General features: G+C 42.1%; 1 protein-coding gene and 1 non-coding gene across 2 annotated transcripts in view; both read left to right on the plus strand.

Moving 5' to 3' along the window:
• MAP3K19 (mitogen-activated protein kinase kinase kinase 19) overlaps positions 1 to 16,104 on the plus strand; it is a 36,834-nt gene extending 20,730 nt beyond the window's left edge. The window contains 13 exon segments of the mRNA XM_060015720.1: positions 2,691 to 2,734; positions 4,430 to 4,496; positions 4,499 to 4,715; positions 4,717 to 4,914; positions 4,916 to 5,352; positions 5,355 to 6,014; positions 6,233 to 6,436; positions 6,439 to 6,507; positions 6,510 to 6,613; positions 6,615 to 7,052; positions 9,852 to 10,001; positions 10,735 to 11,432; positions 16,038 to 16,104. Of these exon segments, the coding sequence (XP_059871703.1) occupies positions 2,691 to 2,734; positions 4,430 to 4,496; positions 4,499 to 4,715; positions 4,717 to 4,914; positions 4,916 to 5,352; positions 5,355 to 6,014; positions 6,233 to 6,436; positions 6,439 to 6,507; positions 6,510 to 6,613; positions 6,615 to 7,052; positions 9,852 to 10,001; positions 10,735 to 11,432; positions 16,038 to 16,104 (3,353 nt within the window).
• On the plus strand, positions 15,388 to 15,460 carry TRNAW-CCA (transfer RNA tryptophan (anticodon CCA)). Its single transcript has one exon. It is a non-coding gene; the product is annotated as a tRNA-Trp (tRNA).
• Positions 16,105 to 18,044: the final 1,940 nt, after the last annotated feature.

Raw genomic sequence — 18,044 nt, forward strand, 5'->3', positions numbered from 1 at the left:
TTTACCTTTTATTTTTATTTTTATTTTTGTTTGGCTGCATGGCTTGCGGGATCTTAGTTCCCAGACCAGGGATCGAAGCCGTGCCCTGGCAGTGAAAGCACTGAGTCCTAACCACTGGACTGTCAGGGAATTCCCTTCTTTATCTTTTTAAAAAATTAGTCTACCATCATTTTAGTGAGGTTTGTGGAGAGAGTGGAGAAAAGCTTGTACATTCAATCTTTTAACTGGAATTCTATACACATTTAAAAAGGCTTTCAATATATATTACCACATTACCTACTGGAAAGATCTTACCTCTACATTCTCACCAGAAATGCTTAAGAGTGCCTTTATATCTCACGTCATTCCTTATCAATACTGGACATTACTCATCTAAATATTTATAATACCTGATTTTTTAAACTCAGGGTGTTATACATAAGCACCCAACTATAAATCATATTCAGTTATATTTCTAGTATTAACTTGTAATATCTTTTCAACAGAAAATCTCAACCTCTAGCATACAACCTCAATGAGAGCAAGAATTTTGTCTTTGTTGTTCACAATTATATTGCCATCTTCTGGGACAGTGTTGGCTACACAGTAGGCACTCAGTGAATATTGGTTAAATAAATGGATAAAGAATTGGGGTGGGGCTTCCCTGGTGGCGCAGTGGTTGAGAGTCCGCCTGCCAATGCAGGCGACACGGGTTCGTGCCCCGGTCCGGGAGGATTCCACATGCCACGGAGTGGCTGGGCCTGTGAGCCATGGCCGCTGAGCCTGCGCGTCCGGAGCCTGTGCTCCGCAACGGGAGAGGCCACAACGGTGAGAGGCCCGCCTACCGCAAAGAAAAAAAAAAAAAGAATTGGGGTGGTGCTCTGGGCAGCTGTGGCTAAGGGGAATGCCCGCATCCCCCTCCTATTGGAATCCTCTTCTTAGGTGACCATTTTTCACCTGAGAATGGCTTCTACCTGTGGTACATCTCAGAGAGGTCTTGTTAAGTGAAATTTCAAAATGGCAGCCTGTGGCCAAAAAGGACCTACAGGCATATTTTGTTCGGCCTTCAAAGTATTTTAAAAAGGGGTGGGAAGGAGATTTCACATAAAGTCTCCAGCTTTCTGGCTTCTCTTGGCAATTGGAAGATCCAGCAGTGCTGGACTACCCATCTGGAATGGACAACACCAACTAGAACTGGGGAATGGATATCCCTGTAGTTGGGGCACATAATTTCAGTTCACCACTGTCCCTACTTACCCCACTTCATTCATTTATGTGCCTGCTTTGACCCTGAACACATTGGAGCTTTTGGCTTCAGCTTTAACCCATGATGGTGAGTGGGGTTTACCCCACTTACCAAAGTGGTTTACCCCACTTACCAAAACATTCTGATGTTTTGGTAAGAAGAAAACAGCATCTGGGTTTTACCCTACCTAGTAAATCTCATCTCGCCCTTCCCCGCACTCCTTCAGAATTTATGATCTATCCCATGTTTGAGTTCAAACAACGGATGGGAGACAATTATACATAAATACTCTCACATTTCTGCAAAGTCTGGGTTTTCTGAGCAAAAAGCACTAGGAGACTAGGCTGAAAGATGACTGAATGGCAAACATGCCTTGGAAGTTAGAGATAAGCTATTGCTCCAGAAAGACTGAAGCTGGCTTTGCCAAGAGCTGTTTACTTACTTAATAGGGTAAAAAACAAACAGACAAAACCCAGAGACACATTTGCCCCTTCTCCTGGAGACACTTGCTTACATTTCATAGTGAAGGTCTCTCTTTCTCAGAAGGGGAAGATGGGTTGAACTGCCAGAACTCTATACATAAGCTCTGAGTCTCATAATTTCAGGGTCTCCTCCTATGGTGCAGCCTCACTACCGGTGCAGGTAAGCACCTGGTTCTCATTTGTGTCAACCTGTGGGAAATTGGGCTGCAGGGAACTGGCACTAGGATGCCCTGTGGGTGATAAGTGCTCTGCTTTCTGATCCAGAGGTCATATGCTTCCAAAAGGAATATAAATAAAAATAAATAAATATCACTATATATACGCAAATGTTATAAATATAAAACAGAGATATATACATATATATAACATAGATATATATTAAAAATACATTGTATATAAAACAACAACCCTCTTCAGTGGCAGTAGTTTTGTGTAATCATTCTGTACCCACTGCCATGTGGATTACACCTGGAAAAATTCTTCATTTTGACATTTCCTCAAACCTCAGCACCAAGATCACTCCATCGCCATCGCCTGGCTTAAGGCCGACTGTGTTCACTCTACTACTAAGAATATCTGATAATAATAATAATAATTTTTGGGACTTCCCTGGTGGCGCAGTGGTTAAGGATCACCTGCCAATGCAGCAGACACGGGTTCGAGCCCTGGTCCTGGAAAATCCCACATGCTGCGGAGCAACTAAGCCTGTGCACCACAACTACTGAGCCCATGTGTCACAACTACTGAAGCCTGCGCTCCTAGAGCCCGTGCTCCGCAACAAGAGAAGCCACTGCAATGAGAAGCCTGATCACTGCAACAAAGAGTAGCCCCTGCTCACCACAACTAGAGAAAGGAAGAAAGCAAGGAAGACCCGACACAGCCAGAAATAAATAAATAAATAAATAAATAAATAAATTTATTTATTTATTTATTTATCTTTTTTTTAAAAAACTTATAAAAAATAATAATTTTTCTTGTTACAGTGTTTTCCTCTTCTAATATGAAGTATAGTAGCCGGGGAATTGAGGTAAGAGTAGTGTGAGCATTTTTGACTTAAGGATTAACCAAAGCATCTTGTTAGAGACAAATCCTATCAAAGAACTCAGAGCCCAGGGCTTCCCTGGCAGCACAGTGGTTTAGAGTCTGCCTGCCGATGCAGGGGACACGGGTTCGTGCCCCGGTCTGGGAAGATCCCACATGCTGCGGAGAGGCTGTGTCTGTGAGCCATGGCCGCTGAGCCTGCGCGTCCGGAGCCTGTGCTCCGCAATGGGAGAGGCCACATCAGTGAGAGGCCCACATACCGCAAAAAAAAAAAAAAAAAAAAAAAAAAAACCTCAGAGCCCAAATCCTCAGCATATATCTTGGAAAAACCACAACTCACATACAGTTTATAGAGGAGCTGGGAAATTTCTGGGAAAATTTCTGGGAAAATTATATCTTGACACGTATATTTCTTTTCTGGGGTGTTTCCCATTGTCCACATAATGAAGTGAGTAGCTCTTTTGGACATATTTAATTTTTCTTCTTTTAACATATTGAGAAATGAGGTAATTCTTTTTCCATTGGTAGAGTTTCCTAGTTGTCTCATTTGTAAGTAAAGCGTTTGGAAAGAGCCTTGCAATTCTCTCAACTGACTCTTCTGTATTCTATGAGCCTTTGAGAAAATGCATAGGTACTGCTTAGTGTTGAAAAAAGGACTTCATTGGCCTCAAAAGTAAATAAATGAAATAACGGCTGTTACTGCAGAGGTATTTAAGCACTGGGAGAATCTGTATTTTGAGAGATGGAAGAAAGTCATCTAGGTAATGAAACTAGGGGATTATACTGCATCTCACCTGTTTCTAATGCCTGTTTCTAGTGTCAGTTTCCTTTTCCTGTCTTCTTACACACAGGTGGCAACAGAATGAAAATTAAACATAAAGCTCTCAATTACCACTCGTGATCTATGCCTATAAATATTCTGATATAATTAGTTATCAAATCTCTATACCCGGAGGGTGGGGGGGGGGGGGGAGAAGGCCACAGTGAAAACTGTAAAGTTAGAGCTTATAGCTTAACCAACCAAAAAGCTGAATATTATATATTGGGTTACACTGACCTCTAGAGGTTGATAATAATATAAACTTGCTTAATTTGAAAATAGTTGGAGGGCCAAGGAGAATTAAACACATTTAGGGAGCTAACTCTCAAGTGTATAGTGAGGCACGTTTATAAGCCACTCTCAACAAAACAATTCAGCCAAATAATGAGGAACAGTTGTGTTCTGAATACAAATTCTGGGTTGGTTTGCAACCTAACGATCACTATTACAGTAAATGTAACAGCAATTTTAAGCTCTTCTAAGGGGGAATTTTAAAAATCTTAGATCAATTCTATGGAAAGTAAATAGAAAAGAGAATGAAATAAAACAGAAAGTAAACAGAAAAGAGAATAGAAGTTTTAAAAAACTTAAAAGTTCTATTGTTTACAATGTAGGGCCTTTATTTTAAACATATAACCATGAATCGTTACATATGTTAACATTGGTTTTTAAAAGTATTGTCTTACCTTGGTTCTTAAAAAACACCAGGCATAAGATTTTAGTTTTTAAAACTGTGATCTCCAGGATAACTTTGTACTTTAAAGGACTTCCTAAAGAGAATCTTGAAATTTCTTCAGATTACTTTATTAATATGATATGCGTATGTGTTTCTGCATTCATTCTTTTTCTCTTTCCTTTTAGTTCCCTCAGCCACCATTGTCACCCTTGCCTGTGAGATCCTGTCTTCTTACTATACCCCCAAATCATAAGGATCAGAAAGAGAGAGAAATATTCCAAGCTTCATATCTTTCATACCTAAGCTCTCAGAGCCTGTTAGTCGATCTGATGAGTTTAGACCATCAAACAAGCAGAAGGAAACACCGTTCAAGGTGTTAGAGGATCAGACTCTCAGGTCGTTTGATAGCTCTATCTGGGCCAGAAACATGTGCTCTTTCTGGAAGGCTCACCATCACAGACAACACCTGGAGACAGGAGAGTAGGAAATCCAAGGAAACAGAGTGATGTGTCAACATTGAAATCTCTCACTTTGAAAAAGGACAGTCTTTGGTGTCCTTTGAGAATTTCAAGGAAGGCAATTTTCCTACAGATAGGGAAATGGATATTGACTGCCATGGTGCTGAAGTGAGAAGAGCAGAAGAGAACACTCAATCTCTTTCATCAGGAAAGACACTATGAACAAGATTCAGAAGCTGGGTATATCAAACCAGTCAAGTTCCAAGAAGCCCTGCATTCAGAAATAACTCTAAGCCAGGATGAAGGGACTAGAAATGATAAAGCGGATTCAAAAACTGCTTCAGCACATAAAGGGGAAGTAATTGAGCCAAATCATATTTCAGAAGAGTATACTGTTCTTAAAAGTTTGTCCAATATAGTTCCTCATGACCCCATTGAAAAGCTCCCAGAAGATCACAGAAGCATGGAGACAAACATAAAAATATCAGTAGCAGAGGCAACCAAACCAGAAACGAACAGGATGGTGCCTCTTATCCACATCACTTTCCCTGGAGATGAAACTCCCAAGGAACCAGCAATAACTAAACCAAGCCTCCAAAAAAGAAAGGGCATCCTTCATAACAACAGTAGCTTCCACATACTTGCAGACCAAGAAACGACAGACATAAAATGAAAACCCATAGAAATAAGTTGGATTCAAAGACCAAGGCCAGTAACAGGACACCTCAGAATTTCATGGTTTCCATTCAAAGTTCCATGAAGTCTACCATGCACAAAACCAGCATAAAAACTCAAGTTTTTCCTGCTCTGGGGCTTGTGGACCCCAGACCTCGGCAATCACCCAAGTTTCAAAAGAGAATGCCACAGATAGAAAACAAGCAATCCACTTACCGGGCTTTGAAACCTAAAAAGCAATCATTCCCTTGCATCTGTAAAAATCCAGGAATAAAAACGTCTTCTGTTCCTCTCTCTGCTCAACCAACAGAGCCAAGACTAAATTACTTAGATCTGAAGTACAGTGACATGTTCAAAGAAATCAGTTCAACTGCAAATGGACGTGGAATCTACGAAACGTTCAGGACTCCTATTTATCGTCAGATGCGAGAGGCTGAACAGCATGAAAACAAATATTTCCGAGAGATATGTTCAGCTCCATCGGGCAGATGTATCACCAATAAATGTCGATCTTCACACAGCGAGAGGACCAGCAAGAGCCGAACCAGACTCTCTCAGAAAAGACCACATATTAAACCCCCAAAGTCTTCTCTTGGCATTAAACAAAAGCACAAAAGTTTAATTTCTAAAGAAAAGCGTTGGGGCTTTCCTGGTGGCGCGGTGGTTGAGAGTCCGCCTGCCGATGCAGGGGACGCGGGTTCGTGCCCCGGTCCGAGAGGATCCCACATGCCGCGGGGCGGCTGGGCCCGTGAGCCATGGCCGCTGAGCCTGCGTGTCCGGAGCCTGTGCTCCGCAACGGGAGGGGCCCCGGGAGTGAGAGGCCCGCGTACAGCAAAAAAAAAAAAGAAAAAAAAGAAAAGCGTTGCCAGCCTGTAAGTAGCAGTGACACTGAAAATGGTGATGGTATTTCAGAACCAGAATAGCAGATAAAATCTTCAGGAAATGATTTTCTATCTTCCAAAGATGAAGCTCTGCCCATGAACATGGTTCAGACTCATGAGCAGTCCACCGAACAGAATGAATTCCTTCCTGTCTCAGATTTGTCCATTGTGGAGGAAGTCTTGACGAAGGAGACATTTCGAGCAATCAGATACTTGCCACGAGTCTCAGAGATCTGCACGAACTCGAAGAGCAAATCACCAAACCCCATTTGTCCTTTCAGAAAACAGCTGGGCACTGCCCAGTGAGAAGAGTTCCAGCAAGCATGTACTGCAAGAAAAGCAGACTGTAGTATCTCCTGGTGAAACTAATTGCCAATCAAATTTTAACTAACGATGTAGAGTTTGATAGTGTTTCAGATAAGTCTAAAACACTTATGAGTTTCTCTTTCCAAGAGAAACAAGAAAGTGCATCTTCTCAAGCATATCAACATTGGACACATTCTTTGGATCATGATAGTTTGGCTAATAAGTCAATTCCATGTCAAACATTTGGAAAAACTTTAAATGATGCAGATTCAATTTCCCAAGAAATTCTAGACCCTGTAAAGAATGAAGAATCTCCAGATGAACTGTTAGGTTGTCTAGCTGCAGAACTACTAGCTCTTGATGAGAAAGATGACAACTCTTGCCAAATAATGGCAGATGAAACAGATCCTGAAAGCCGAAATCTTGCCCTCAGTAAGAGAGGAAATACCATGCAAGAATTAGGCGGAGAGACAACTGTCAAAATACAGGTGGGTATAATTACAATCAGAGATTCATTGGGGCGGGAAGGGATCTCAGAGACAATCTGTTTCAAACCCCTTATTTTCAAATGAGGAATCAGTAACCCTAAACAATTAAATAGTTTCATCAAGATCTCATTGTTTGGTTGCAAGTTTGGAATCCAGGTCCCCTGACTCTCGTGCTAAGACATTTTCATTATGTTGCCTTACTTCTAGAATTTAGCTAGCCTGACACTGCAATGGAATCACTTTGGTTACATTAATATAGCAAAGCTACTTATTGAAATAGGTAGATATTATATTCAGTGATGATGTTTTCAATCAACAAGTAACAGCAGGGAGGTAATTATGGGTAAAGCATTACTCTAAGTGGTGTGTGAGATAGAAAGAAATTAACACAGCCCCCGAAGTAGCTCACCATCTAGTTCCAAAAGACCATATGAAAACATGAAAAGCTCATTTCTCAAAGATTCCCTGCACCTGAGCATTTGTTCCCAAATGGTTTACTTTAACACAAAAATATTATTGATGCCTCCTGTGATTTTGGTATTGGGATAAGAACTGAAGACATGGTCGGGTACAAGACTTAGCCATTGCTCTCAGGGAAGCATAAACAACTATCCTGAACACATTTTTTAAAAATTTGTTTGGCACTGGAGTGGGGCGGTGAGAAGAATATCAGCAGGTAGTAAGGTTACGTTTGTTTTAGTTCTCACTGAAGTATATGAGCCTCCTGTTCTACTAAATTTTTTTTTTTTCAGTATGCGGGCCTCTCACTGTTGCGGCGCACAGGCTCCGGACGCGCAGGCTCGGCGGCCATGGCTCACGGGCCCAGCCGCTCCGCGGCATGTGGGATCTTCCCAGACCAGGGCACGAACCCATGTCCCCTGTATCGGCAGGTGGACTCTCAACCACTGCCCTACCAGGGAAGCCCCTGTTCTACTAAATTTTAAAGACAAACAGTAGGTTTAGCTGAAACATTATTTACTGTACACTAACTCAGGTTATATCACACTCTTTCAGGATCAGGAATCATTATTTTAAATAACTGATCAGAAGAATACACAAGGTAAATAATTATACCATAGCTAAGCTTACTGAGAACTTACCACATATGAGTGAGACACATCATACTGTCTCCTTTCTATACTTCATAACAGCTCCATGAGATCAATACTAAAGGTAATAACAAGTCCCCATTTTGCAGATGAGAAAACTGAGGTTTAGAAAGGCACGCAGGTAGTGAGTGCCCACACTCTTAATTACTACACAGTGGGAATATTCCTGGTTGTAAAAGGCCAGCTTCACCCTCATGGTGAGCCTGGTCTTGGCTGGGACGTGGGCAGTGAGTCACAGAGGCTGCCAGGCTTGGCTGGGAGTTGGGGGTACGTGTGTGCATGCCTGTGTGTCTGAGATGGGTCCACCAGCCTGCCATTTCACTTTCAAGAAAAGCTAACAAGCTAGTAAATACAATCAGCCCATAACCCTACCCTGCAATCACAGAGTCAAAAGCTGACCTTTTGTGATCTTTTCATCTCTAAGCAATCCTTAAATTTCAGTTTGGCTAGAAACATGAGAGGCTGGGGAGGAGGAACCCAAATGGCCCTCAGGAGGCACCCGTGTTCATTCCTGAGGAAGGAAATCCTGTGCAATGTCTTATTCTTTTTTTTTTAAATAAATTTTATTTATTTATTTGGCTGTGTTGGGTCTTCGTTGCTGCACGTGGGCTTTCTCTAGTTGCGGCGAGCGGGGCCCACTCTTCTTCGTGGTGCGCAGGCCTCTCACTGTCACGGCGTCTCTTGCTGCAGAGCACAGGTTCCAGATGCGCAGGCTCAGTAGTTGTGGCTCACGGGCCCAGTTACTCCGCGGCATGTGGGATCCTCCCAGACCAGGGCTCGAACCCGTGTCCCCTGCATTGGCAGGCAGATTCTCAACCACTGTGCCACCAGGGAAGCCCTGTCTTATTCTTAAGGACCGTCACCGTGCCTCTACATCACCATCATCATTTATTTTTAAGAACTCATAGAGGAGATCAAGACAAAGTAGTTTTGGTCCTAATCAAACAATTGGTAAACATGGTCTAAGCTCTACAGAAATATACTTGTTTCCTGACTTCCAGGGGAAGGCCTTTCAAAGTCTACTGTGGATGCACATCTCTTGAGGGTCATGCTGAAATGCAGACACTGATTTGGTATGTCTGAGGCCTGAGATTCTGAAAGTCTAACAGCTGGTCTGTAGGTTCTCCTTTGAGTAGCAAGGGTCTAGAGGACCAAGGATGTTTAGTCTACTGCAGCTGGTCTTGACCATTAGACTTGCTTGCATGGCTGTGCATGGGTGAATGTATGTGCGTGTATGTGTAAGAGAGACAGTATCTATCTGTATGTATATTTGTGTGTAAATGTGTATGTGTATGGAAGTGTAGGCATATGTGCCTACCTATGTGTATATTTGAGTGTATGCGTATGTTGTGGAAATAGAACAAAGGTTGTTTATTCAGAGCTCACTATAGCAAAGGAGTCAACCTCCATCACTTGTGTTTGGCCGAGACTCAAAAGCAGGCAAGGAGTAGGAAAGCTTTCTAGTGGGAAAAAGGCTTCAGGTGTGCCCTGATTGGAGGCTCTTGTCCTGGGGAAGCTGTAGGTGGGCTAACTAGAAGGCGCCTCCCACGGGATTGGTGAGGGGTGCATATTTGGCCTTCTCTGGTTGGTCCTAAGTTAGAAGAAAGGAAGACCTTACTCTCCACCCTTTCTCTCCATCCCAAGGTCTCAGAATGTAATGATGACTTTTCTTTGTGTCTCATTCTCCCAGAGATACAGTAATGGCTTTGGGATATGTGACAAAGAGGAGAGATTTTTCAACTCACATGAAAAGAAGACATTTTCTGAAAACAGTTTAAAGTATGAAGAACCTATCCTGTGGACCAAGGGTGAGACCCTTGGGAAGGGAGCCTACGGCACAGTAAGTGAAACACGAAACATGTTGAAATAAAAAGTCTCCACTCCTGCTCGACTCCTCCCTCTTCCCTAATCTTCCTGAGTGCCCTCCCCACCCCGTATACTCTTTTACTTAGAACTCTTTCAGTTGGAAGTAATAGGAAACCCAGCCTAAATTGGCTTGAGGAAAAGGATGTCCACAGCTTTATGTAACTGAAGGATTTGAAGTAGGACTGGCTCTGGGCACAGCTGGTTTCAGGGGTCAGACAATGTCCTTGGGGATCTGGCCTCTCTGTGTCTCCTTCTGGCTCTGGTTCTCAGGCTCCACGGGGTAGTACAATGGCCATTGTATTTCAAGCCTCTAATTCTCTGAGGTCCAAGTCCTGTGGGAAAGAAGTCTCTTTGTTCAACGGTTCAAGTTATGTTACCAGAAGTTGGAAGAATCATTGCTGAGTGGCAAAAACAAAAGATGTTCCTTACGTTTTGTGAATTGCATGAAAGATCATCTAAATTCCCAGCACTTTAGATAGTATTTACACAGATTGGTAAAGAGAAGACTGAACCCAAGCCATTATGATACACATTCACTATGCTACTTATTTATCCCCATCTTGGCTCCAGTGAAACATTCAATTTGCTTAAGTACTTTGCATTTAGGTAGGGATGTATCAGCTTAGAGAAAGACAAGTGTTTGGGAGGCATTTTGTGAACAAGTGTCATCATTTACATTTAATAATAAGGCATTGGTTTGCTTCTAGGTATATTGTCGTCTTACTTGCCAAGGACAGCTAATAGCTGTAGAACAGGTGGCTTTGGATACCTCTGATAAGTTAACTACTGAAAAAGAATATAGGAAACTGCAGGAAGAAGTAGATTTGCTCAAAGCACTGAAACATGTCAACACTGTGGCCTATTTGGGGACATGCTTCGAGGAGAACGTTGTAAGCATTTTCATGGAGTTTGTTCCTGGTGGCTCAATCTCTAGTATTATAAACCATTTTGGGCCATTGCCTGAGATGGTGTTCTGTAAATATACAAAACAAATTCTGCAAGGTGTTGCTTATCTCCATGAGAACTGTGTGGTGCATCGAGATACCAAAGGAAATAATATTATGCTTATGCCAACTGGAAAAATAAAGCTGACTGACTTTGGCTGTGTCAAGTGTTTGGCCTGGGCTGGCTTAAATGGTACCCACAGTGACATGCTGAAGTCCATGCATGGGACTCCGTATTGGATGGCTCCGGAAATCATCAATGACTCTGGCTATGGATGGAAGTCAGACGTCTGGAGCATTGGCTGCACTGTGTTTGAGATGGCCACAGGGAAGCCCCCACTAGCTTCCATGGACAGGATGGCAGCCATGTTTTACATTGGCGCACACCGAGGGCTAATGCCTCCTTTACCAGAACACTTCTCAGAAAACGCAGCAGACTTCGTGCGTGTGTGCCTCACCGGGTAAGAAAGTGAAAGCAGGAGGAGGATAAATCCCGAGATTCCAAGCAGCTGACGTTTCCCCTGCAATTTATGGCCCATTATAAGCTCTGCTTGGGTTATGAAATCAAGCAGGGAGTGATTTTGTGCTGAAAAGAATCATGATTGGCCATATTGGGTGATTGTGTTCCTTGTTGTACCAGGGTATGGGGGTAATGCTTCAAGTGGGAAGTGCCTCAATGAAATGTCTTATCAGGTCCAGACAATACTTCCTCAAGTCAATGGGTGTGCAAAAATTGCTAAGGATCTACTTATTTACCAATGAGACATCTTCCCAGGGACTAGCCATGGTGAAATGACATCACCTATGTTTTAGCCTCCCTTCCCTCTCGGGGAACCAGTGTTCTCATTCCTTCCTAAAACCAGCTCTCAGGAGAGTATATGAGAAATTCATTCGTATCAAGGGAATGATAGGAACTGATTGATTGATGATTGACAGAGTTAATGTATTGTTTCCCCAGAAACACTTGCATTTAAAGCGAGAGGAAGCATTATGAGCCGAAGGAACAAATCTCTAATTGGAGTGTTTCAAGCATCAAATGGGTAGTGTTTGGGGAAGCAGAAAAGCCCCAGAAGGTTGCCTGTTTTCTCCTGTCCTGAGGCTTCCTGGTACTTATGGAATAAAGTTCTGTGTAAAATGTTAGAACTGTAGGGAGCTTAGAGATTACTCATTTGTGTGGTTTTCAAACTTTTCTTATCCAGGCACTCTCTGCTCATATGAAATCTTAATTCAAAGAATAAAAGATAAAGGCAGAGAGATGGCTCTGGTTAAAGTGTGTATATGTATATGCGTGTATGTGTACGGTGGAGGAGAGCTAAAGAGTAGGGTAGGGGTGCTCAAGCCTACGTACCTGGCCTCTACGATGATGTAGAACAGCCTAAAATCCACCCACCTAGTGAGGCTCAAAATTCAGTTGCATGTGCAGAATGAGGAAGGCCTGAAACAGACAAAATTTCTTGCCTTTCAAGGAAGTATGCTTTCTTATTGCTAGATGAAAAACTCTAGTGCCCCAGCTTTCAGCAAACATATATGGCAACCTCCAGCTCCCTGAATGGGTTAATTTTATCTTTCTCAGTTAACCTCCAGAACCCACAGGCCTCCCTGTCTGCCGATGAGTGTGTCTCTTTTAGACTGTCTCCCTCTCCCAGCATGTCCTGGTTGATTTCAGGGGATCACATAGGCCAGGGCAGCAACGCATACTCCAGGGTTGCAGTTCTGGGCACCCCTACATGCAGAGATGCCGTAAGCGTTCCAGCATGGATTTTGCAGACAGAGCTCCAGGCACAGAGCTGCCCCCCCAGCCCCCCCACCAAAAAAATAAACGCCTCACAAAAGGGACATAAAGGTGTTAGGAATATCATATAGACCAGTACTAGTCTTGGAGATTGGTCTTAGCTCTTAAACATACTGCAGTTGCTTTGTTCTGAATTGAACAATTATCTATTATTGATCCACAGAAAGTGCTTGCTATCTCATTTTCTTTCTAGTTCTCATTACACACACACACACACACACACACACACACACACACGGCTTTAAAGAGAAAGGGTGGAATATTTTTTTCTGGCTCTCCTTTTGAACCATTGCTTCATAAACTAAGCAATACACAACTCACACCAGTAGTAATCAATTAACAGCACTGTTGTGAAGGGTAAGGGAAATGGTGTATGTAAATTGCTTAGCACAGCTTGGGGTATGTAATTAGGGCTCAACAGTTAATAACCCTTAGGGAGAATACTAATACACCTTACCTAATGAGTGTCATATTGCAAGCCTGCAATTCTATGCCAGAGACCCTAAGGACTCTAGAATCTTGCCTGTTGTCTATGACAATAACTTCTTGGAGGTGTGGATAGTCATAAATAAAGGGGTAAGGCACTCTTAAAGATTCAGAAGTAGAGATGGTCAGGTAAAAATCAGGAACAAGGACTGAACAGAAATCAATCTGGGGAAGCAGTAAGAAGCATGGCTGGGGGTACTCCTATGGGCAGGTCTCAGAAGTTTTGGGAAGTCAGGCCAAGGAGTTTAACTTTGTTGAGATAGGCAGTGAAGACCAGAGGACTGCAAAGGATTTGGGGTAGAGAATGCCATGAAGAAAAATGTCTTTGGCGAGGCAGGTCAGACAGCAGATTCAGTAGAGGGACCTCGAATGGAGGCCATTCTGGAATCCAGAATTTGGGTTTTGATGGTGATGGAAGCAGTGGGAGTGTAAAGAAGATTCCAAAATATCAGTATTTCAGGGACTTCCCTGGTGGTCCAGTGGGTAAGACTCCATGCTCCCAACGCAGGGGGCCCGGGTTTGATCCCTCATCAGGTAACTAGATCCCACATGCATGCCACAACTAAGAGTCCACATGCTGCAACTAAGACCTGGCACAGGCTAAATAAATAAACATTAAAAAAATATATATCAGTATTTCAGAGGAAGGTGAATCAGGACTTGGTGATAGAGGATGATAGGATCTCATGGTTTTGAACGTGGATAACGGAAGAAGTAATAGAAAGTTGTGAAAGAGGAACAGCGGAGGAAGTTGAAGGAAACATTTGAAGCTGTGGAATTGTTGCTCAGGAAAGCAGTGAACATTGGAAGTGCATATTTGAAAATCATAAGGTTGGTAGCTATAATCATGAAAAAATTAGAGGGCTGAGGAAAATGTTTTTGAAAGTGCTCATGGGAGAAGATAACAAAATATGCATAGAATTAAGTCCAGTACACAACTGGAAAAAAGGGAAGGAGGGGAGTTGCCACAGTGTGGGAGAAGAACAAAGAGGACAGTTTCTCTGAAGTAGAGACTGTTTCAGAGAAAAGGGGGTAGTGAAATACTTCAAATGCTACAGAGATGACAAGGAGGGTGAGCTCATTAAATCTGGTAAGGAGAAGGTCATGGTTAGTTTTAAAAGAGCAATTTCTATAGAGAAGAGTAGGCCAAATGGTAAGGATTTAGGTTAGTGAATGTTGAAAAAGAAATCTTCAGGTTTGACCAACTTAGAGAAATTTGGCAGGAATAGAAGAAATAGGATGGCAGCTAGAAATGGTAGTCATTTAAGGATTTTTTGAAAAGAGATTTCTGCATATTTTGAAGGCAGGAGAAAGAGCCTCCAGAAGGGGAGAGGTTTTTTATTTTAGAATGATTTTTGGTCACTTGCTTTTTTTTTTTTTTTTTGCGGTACGCAGGCCTCTCACTGTTGGGGCCCCTCCCGTCGCGGAGCACAGGCTCCGGACGCACAGGCTCAGCGGCCATGGCTCACGGGCCCAGCTGCTCCGCGGCATGTGGGATCTTCCCGGACCGACGCACGAACCCCTGTCCCCTGCATCGGCAGGCGGACTCTCAACCACTGCGCCACCAGGGAAGCCCGGTCACTTGCTTTTTAACGTATTTTATTTTTATTTCCATTTTTACCTGGTCATCTGCTTCCAAAATGATCAAGATAGCCAGTTTAACGAAAAGAATGCCTTTGGAATAGGTCACTGCAGATAACCAGTGACTGGTTCATTAGTTCATTGACTAGTTCATTGGCAAAAGCTTTTTGATTTCTTGAGGGGGAGTAAACCTAAGCCATAATAGTACTAATTAAGTAACTGCCTCCCTTTATGCTCATCCAAGGGTGCCCCAAATGGAATTATTCAAATTAATCACCAAAACATATTTAAATGTCTACTTCTTAAAGGTTTTTCAATCCTGGATATCTCTAAATTTAAAAAATAAATTTCATGCTAACTAAAAGTGCATTAAACTGTACATCTAAAAGTGTGAATTTTACTGTGTATAGATTATACCCCAAACAAATTGAGCGAAAGTACAATGGAAAAGGAGGGACTGGTTTTGAATCATAATAGGTACTAATTTTTGAATTATTAGTATGTGACACTGTTTCAAAGTTGTATATGCATTTTTAAACATTCTCCCAGTGGGGACTTCCCTGGTGGTCCAGTGGCTAAGACTCCCTGCTCCCAATGCAGGGGGCCCAGGTTCGATCCCTGGTCAGGGAACTAGGGAACTCCACATGCTGCAACTAAAAAGCTCCCTCGTGCCGCAACTAAGACCCGGTGCAGACCAAAAAAAAAAAATTTTTTTTTTAAATTCATTATTAAAAAAAAATTCTCTCAATGAATTGGGATCGACATATACACACTACTATATATAAAATAGATACCTAATAAGGACCTCATGTATAGTACAGGGAACTCTTCTCAATGCTCTGTTATGACCCACATGGGAAAAGAATTTTAAAAAGAGTGGATATATGAATATAATTGATTCACTTTGCTGTACAGCAGAAACTAACACAACATTGTAAATCAACTATACTGCAATAAAAATTTAAAAAAACACTCTCCCAGTGAGTTAGGTGTTATTGTTATCCCCATTTTACTGATGAGGAAAGAGTTGGAGTCCCTCACCTAAGATCACACAGTTAAAATCTGGAGGCTGGACTCAATCCAAATCTGTTTGACTGGCAGAGGCTGTACTTCCATTGTTAAAGTTGGCATTTTGAGTCAACTGAATCTAGTTGGCAGGCACGATACTGGGTGCTGTTTACTCTAATGTGTTTTTTCCCCTTCTTAGGGACCAGCATGAGAGACCTTCTGCTGTCCAGCTCCTGAAGCACTCCTTCTGGAAGAGAAGTCATTGAACATACATCAGGACTTCTTTCCCAGCTCCACTATAGATTACTCCGTTACTGCTTCATTGCGGAAATGATGGCTAAGGGACCCTTGTTTTCCTACTGGAAAGTCAATCTAACCCAATTTAACCAGATCCTGCAGTGGCACTAACTGAAAAGTTTGTTACAGGTTAGCCTTCTCAAGCTTCAGGCACAATTACCCATATACATAAGGAAATTGTCTTAAAGAGTTAACAACAGAAAACCTATTCCAGTGTTTATAGTTTTGATTATCCAGTAACTACAATCTCTCTTGCTTTATACGATATTTCCTTTTATTTTGGGCCCGTCAATTTTAATGTCATTAAATTGTAGAAACAAGAATAAAATGTATTTTCTTGCTTGATGGGTAGACACTTATTTAATTCTTACAAAGGAGAGTAGAGGAAGGTGAGAAGGTAAAAGGAGTAGAAAGACGCTAGATTCAGTTTACTTAGGCAGCAACCTTAACGCTGCAGACTATAGGGGCCTCAAAATTAACAGGAAGAGCTAAGGGCCTTGGCGTTTCATTACCAGAGGGTCCCCTAACTCCTCAGAAGTCTCCACCTACAAGAAATTGGGCTCTTCAAGGTGCTTCCATAAACCTCAGTCTGCCTTCTCTGTGACTGGTTGTGTTTTGAGGTCTTCATGTATTTACAGCGTGAATTAGAAAATTACTGCATCGAGAACCAGCTAAACCTAAGTAAGGCAGCTGGTGGGATAAAAGCTCACTGATCTGTTAAGCGGAGACTGGGTGAGCACATAAACTTTTCCAGGGCACTTTTGCTCACTTCACCTGAAGGAAGAACACCCCTGCTAAGGTCACTCTTCGCTTTCATTCCCAGAACATTGGAAAACCTTGCAAAAATGAACAGGGACAAGTTGTCAGTTATTACAAGATCTTAAGTTGGTGGACTGAGCATTTTTGGTAAGCTTTCGGTTGCTGTGACTCCACTCATCTAAATTTCACTGACACCTGTTGTCTTAAGCTAGGTCTACAGATTTTGTTTTACTAGCTACTGTCATTTGAACATGGCACAACTACAAACTAACTTTAGGTGAATTCCAACACCAGTTGTCTGTCAGACTTTGTCAAAATCAAGCTGCTACTTCAGAAGTTTTTGAAATAAATGTGAAATGCAGTCCAGCTGAGATAAAAGCTTTTACTTTGGCCAACATGTTTAGAAGGGTCTTTGCGGGTGTACCTTCCTTCTCTCTCTCCAGTTTGCAGAGTTCTTCCCTTATATTTGATAAAAATTTAAGGGATATGTCCCTTATTTTACTTACTTGTATATCAACATAACACCATTTTAAGTAGGGTTTAGTTTTTTAATCTTAGTAGGGATTTCAGCATTCTTTAAAATCTGAATGATTGTATCTGATTTCGGAGCAATTACCTATTTACATTCAACCCTATTAAACCCTATGAGGCAAGGGCAGGGACTAAGACATATTTATACTGTGTATACAGATCACAGTAATGGACACAGGAAGTTGCTGTTAACAAACCTACCCCTCTTCTACTGATATAGAAAAATACTGAACACTAATTTCACAGAACCTTCAAAACCTGTATGTTTTTAATAGGCAAGGCTTGATATTAACAGCTTTCTGTTGTTCTGTCATTCACTGTGTCTATCATTGCCCAGGGATCTTCCTTTAGGAGGCAGAGGTCCTAAAAGGAGACTGAGAGGGAAGAAAGGTGTGGGCTGGGAGGGCTAGCATTCCTTGAGCTCTTAATGGAGAAAGGCCTATTATTTAATTCTGGCTGTTGCTTGGGTCGGTAGTAGTCTCATTCTATTAATGCACAATGAGGCTCAGGGGTACTTAACTTTCTCAAGGTCAAGTTGGGACTGCCACCCAGATTTGTCTGACTTTAGAGCCTTCTCCCTGCTGCTTTCCAGATTTGTAGTTTATAAATGAAATCAGTT

This window comes from Delphinus delphis, chromosome 7 (genome assembly GCF_949987515.2).
Source record: "Delphinus delphis chromosome 7, mDelDel1.2, whole genome shotgun sequence".
NCBI classification, from domain to species: domain Eukaryota; kingdom Metazoa; phylum Chordata; class Mammalia; order Artiodactyla; family Delphinidae; genus Delphinus; species Delphinus delphis.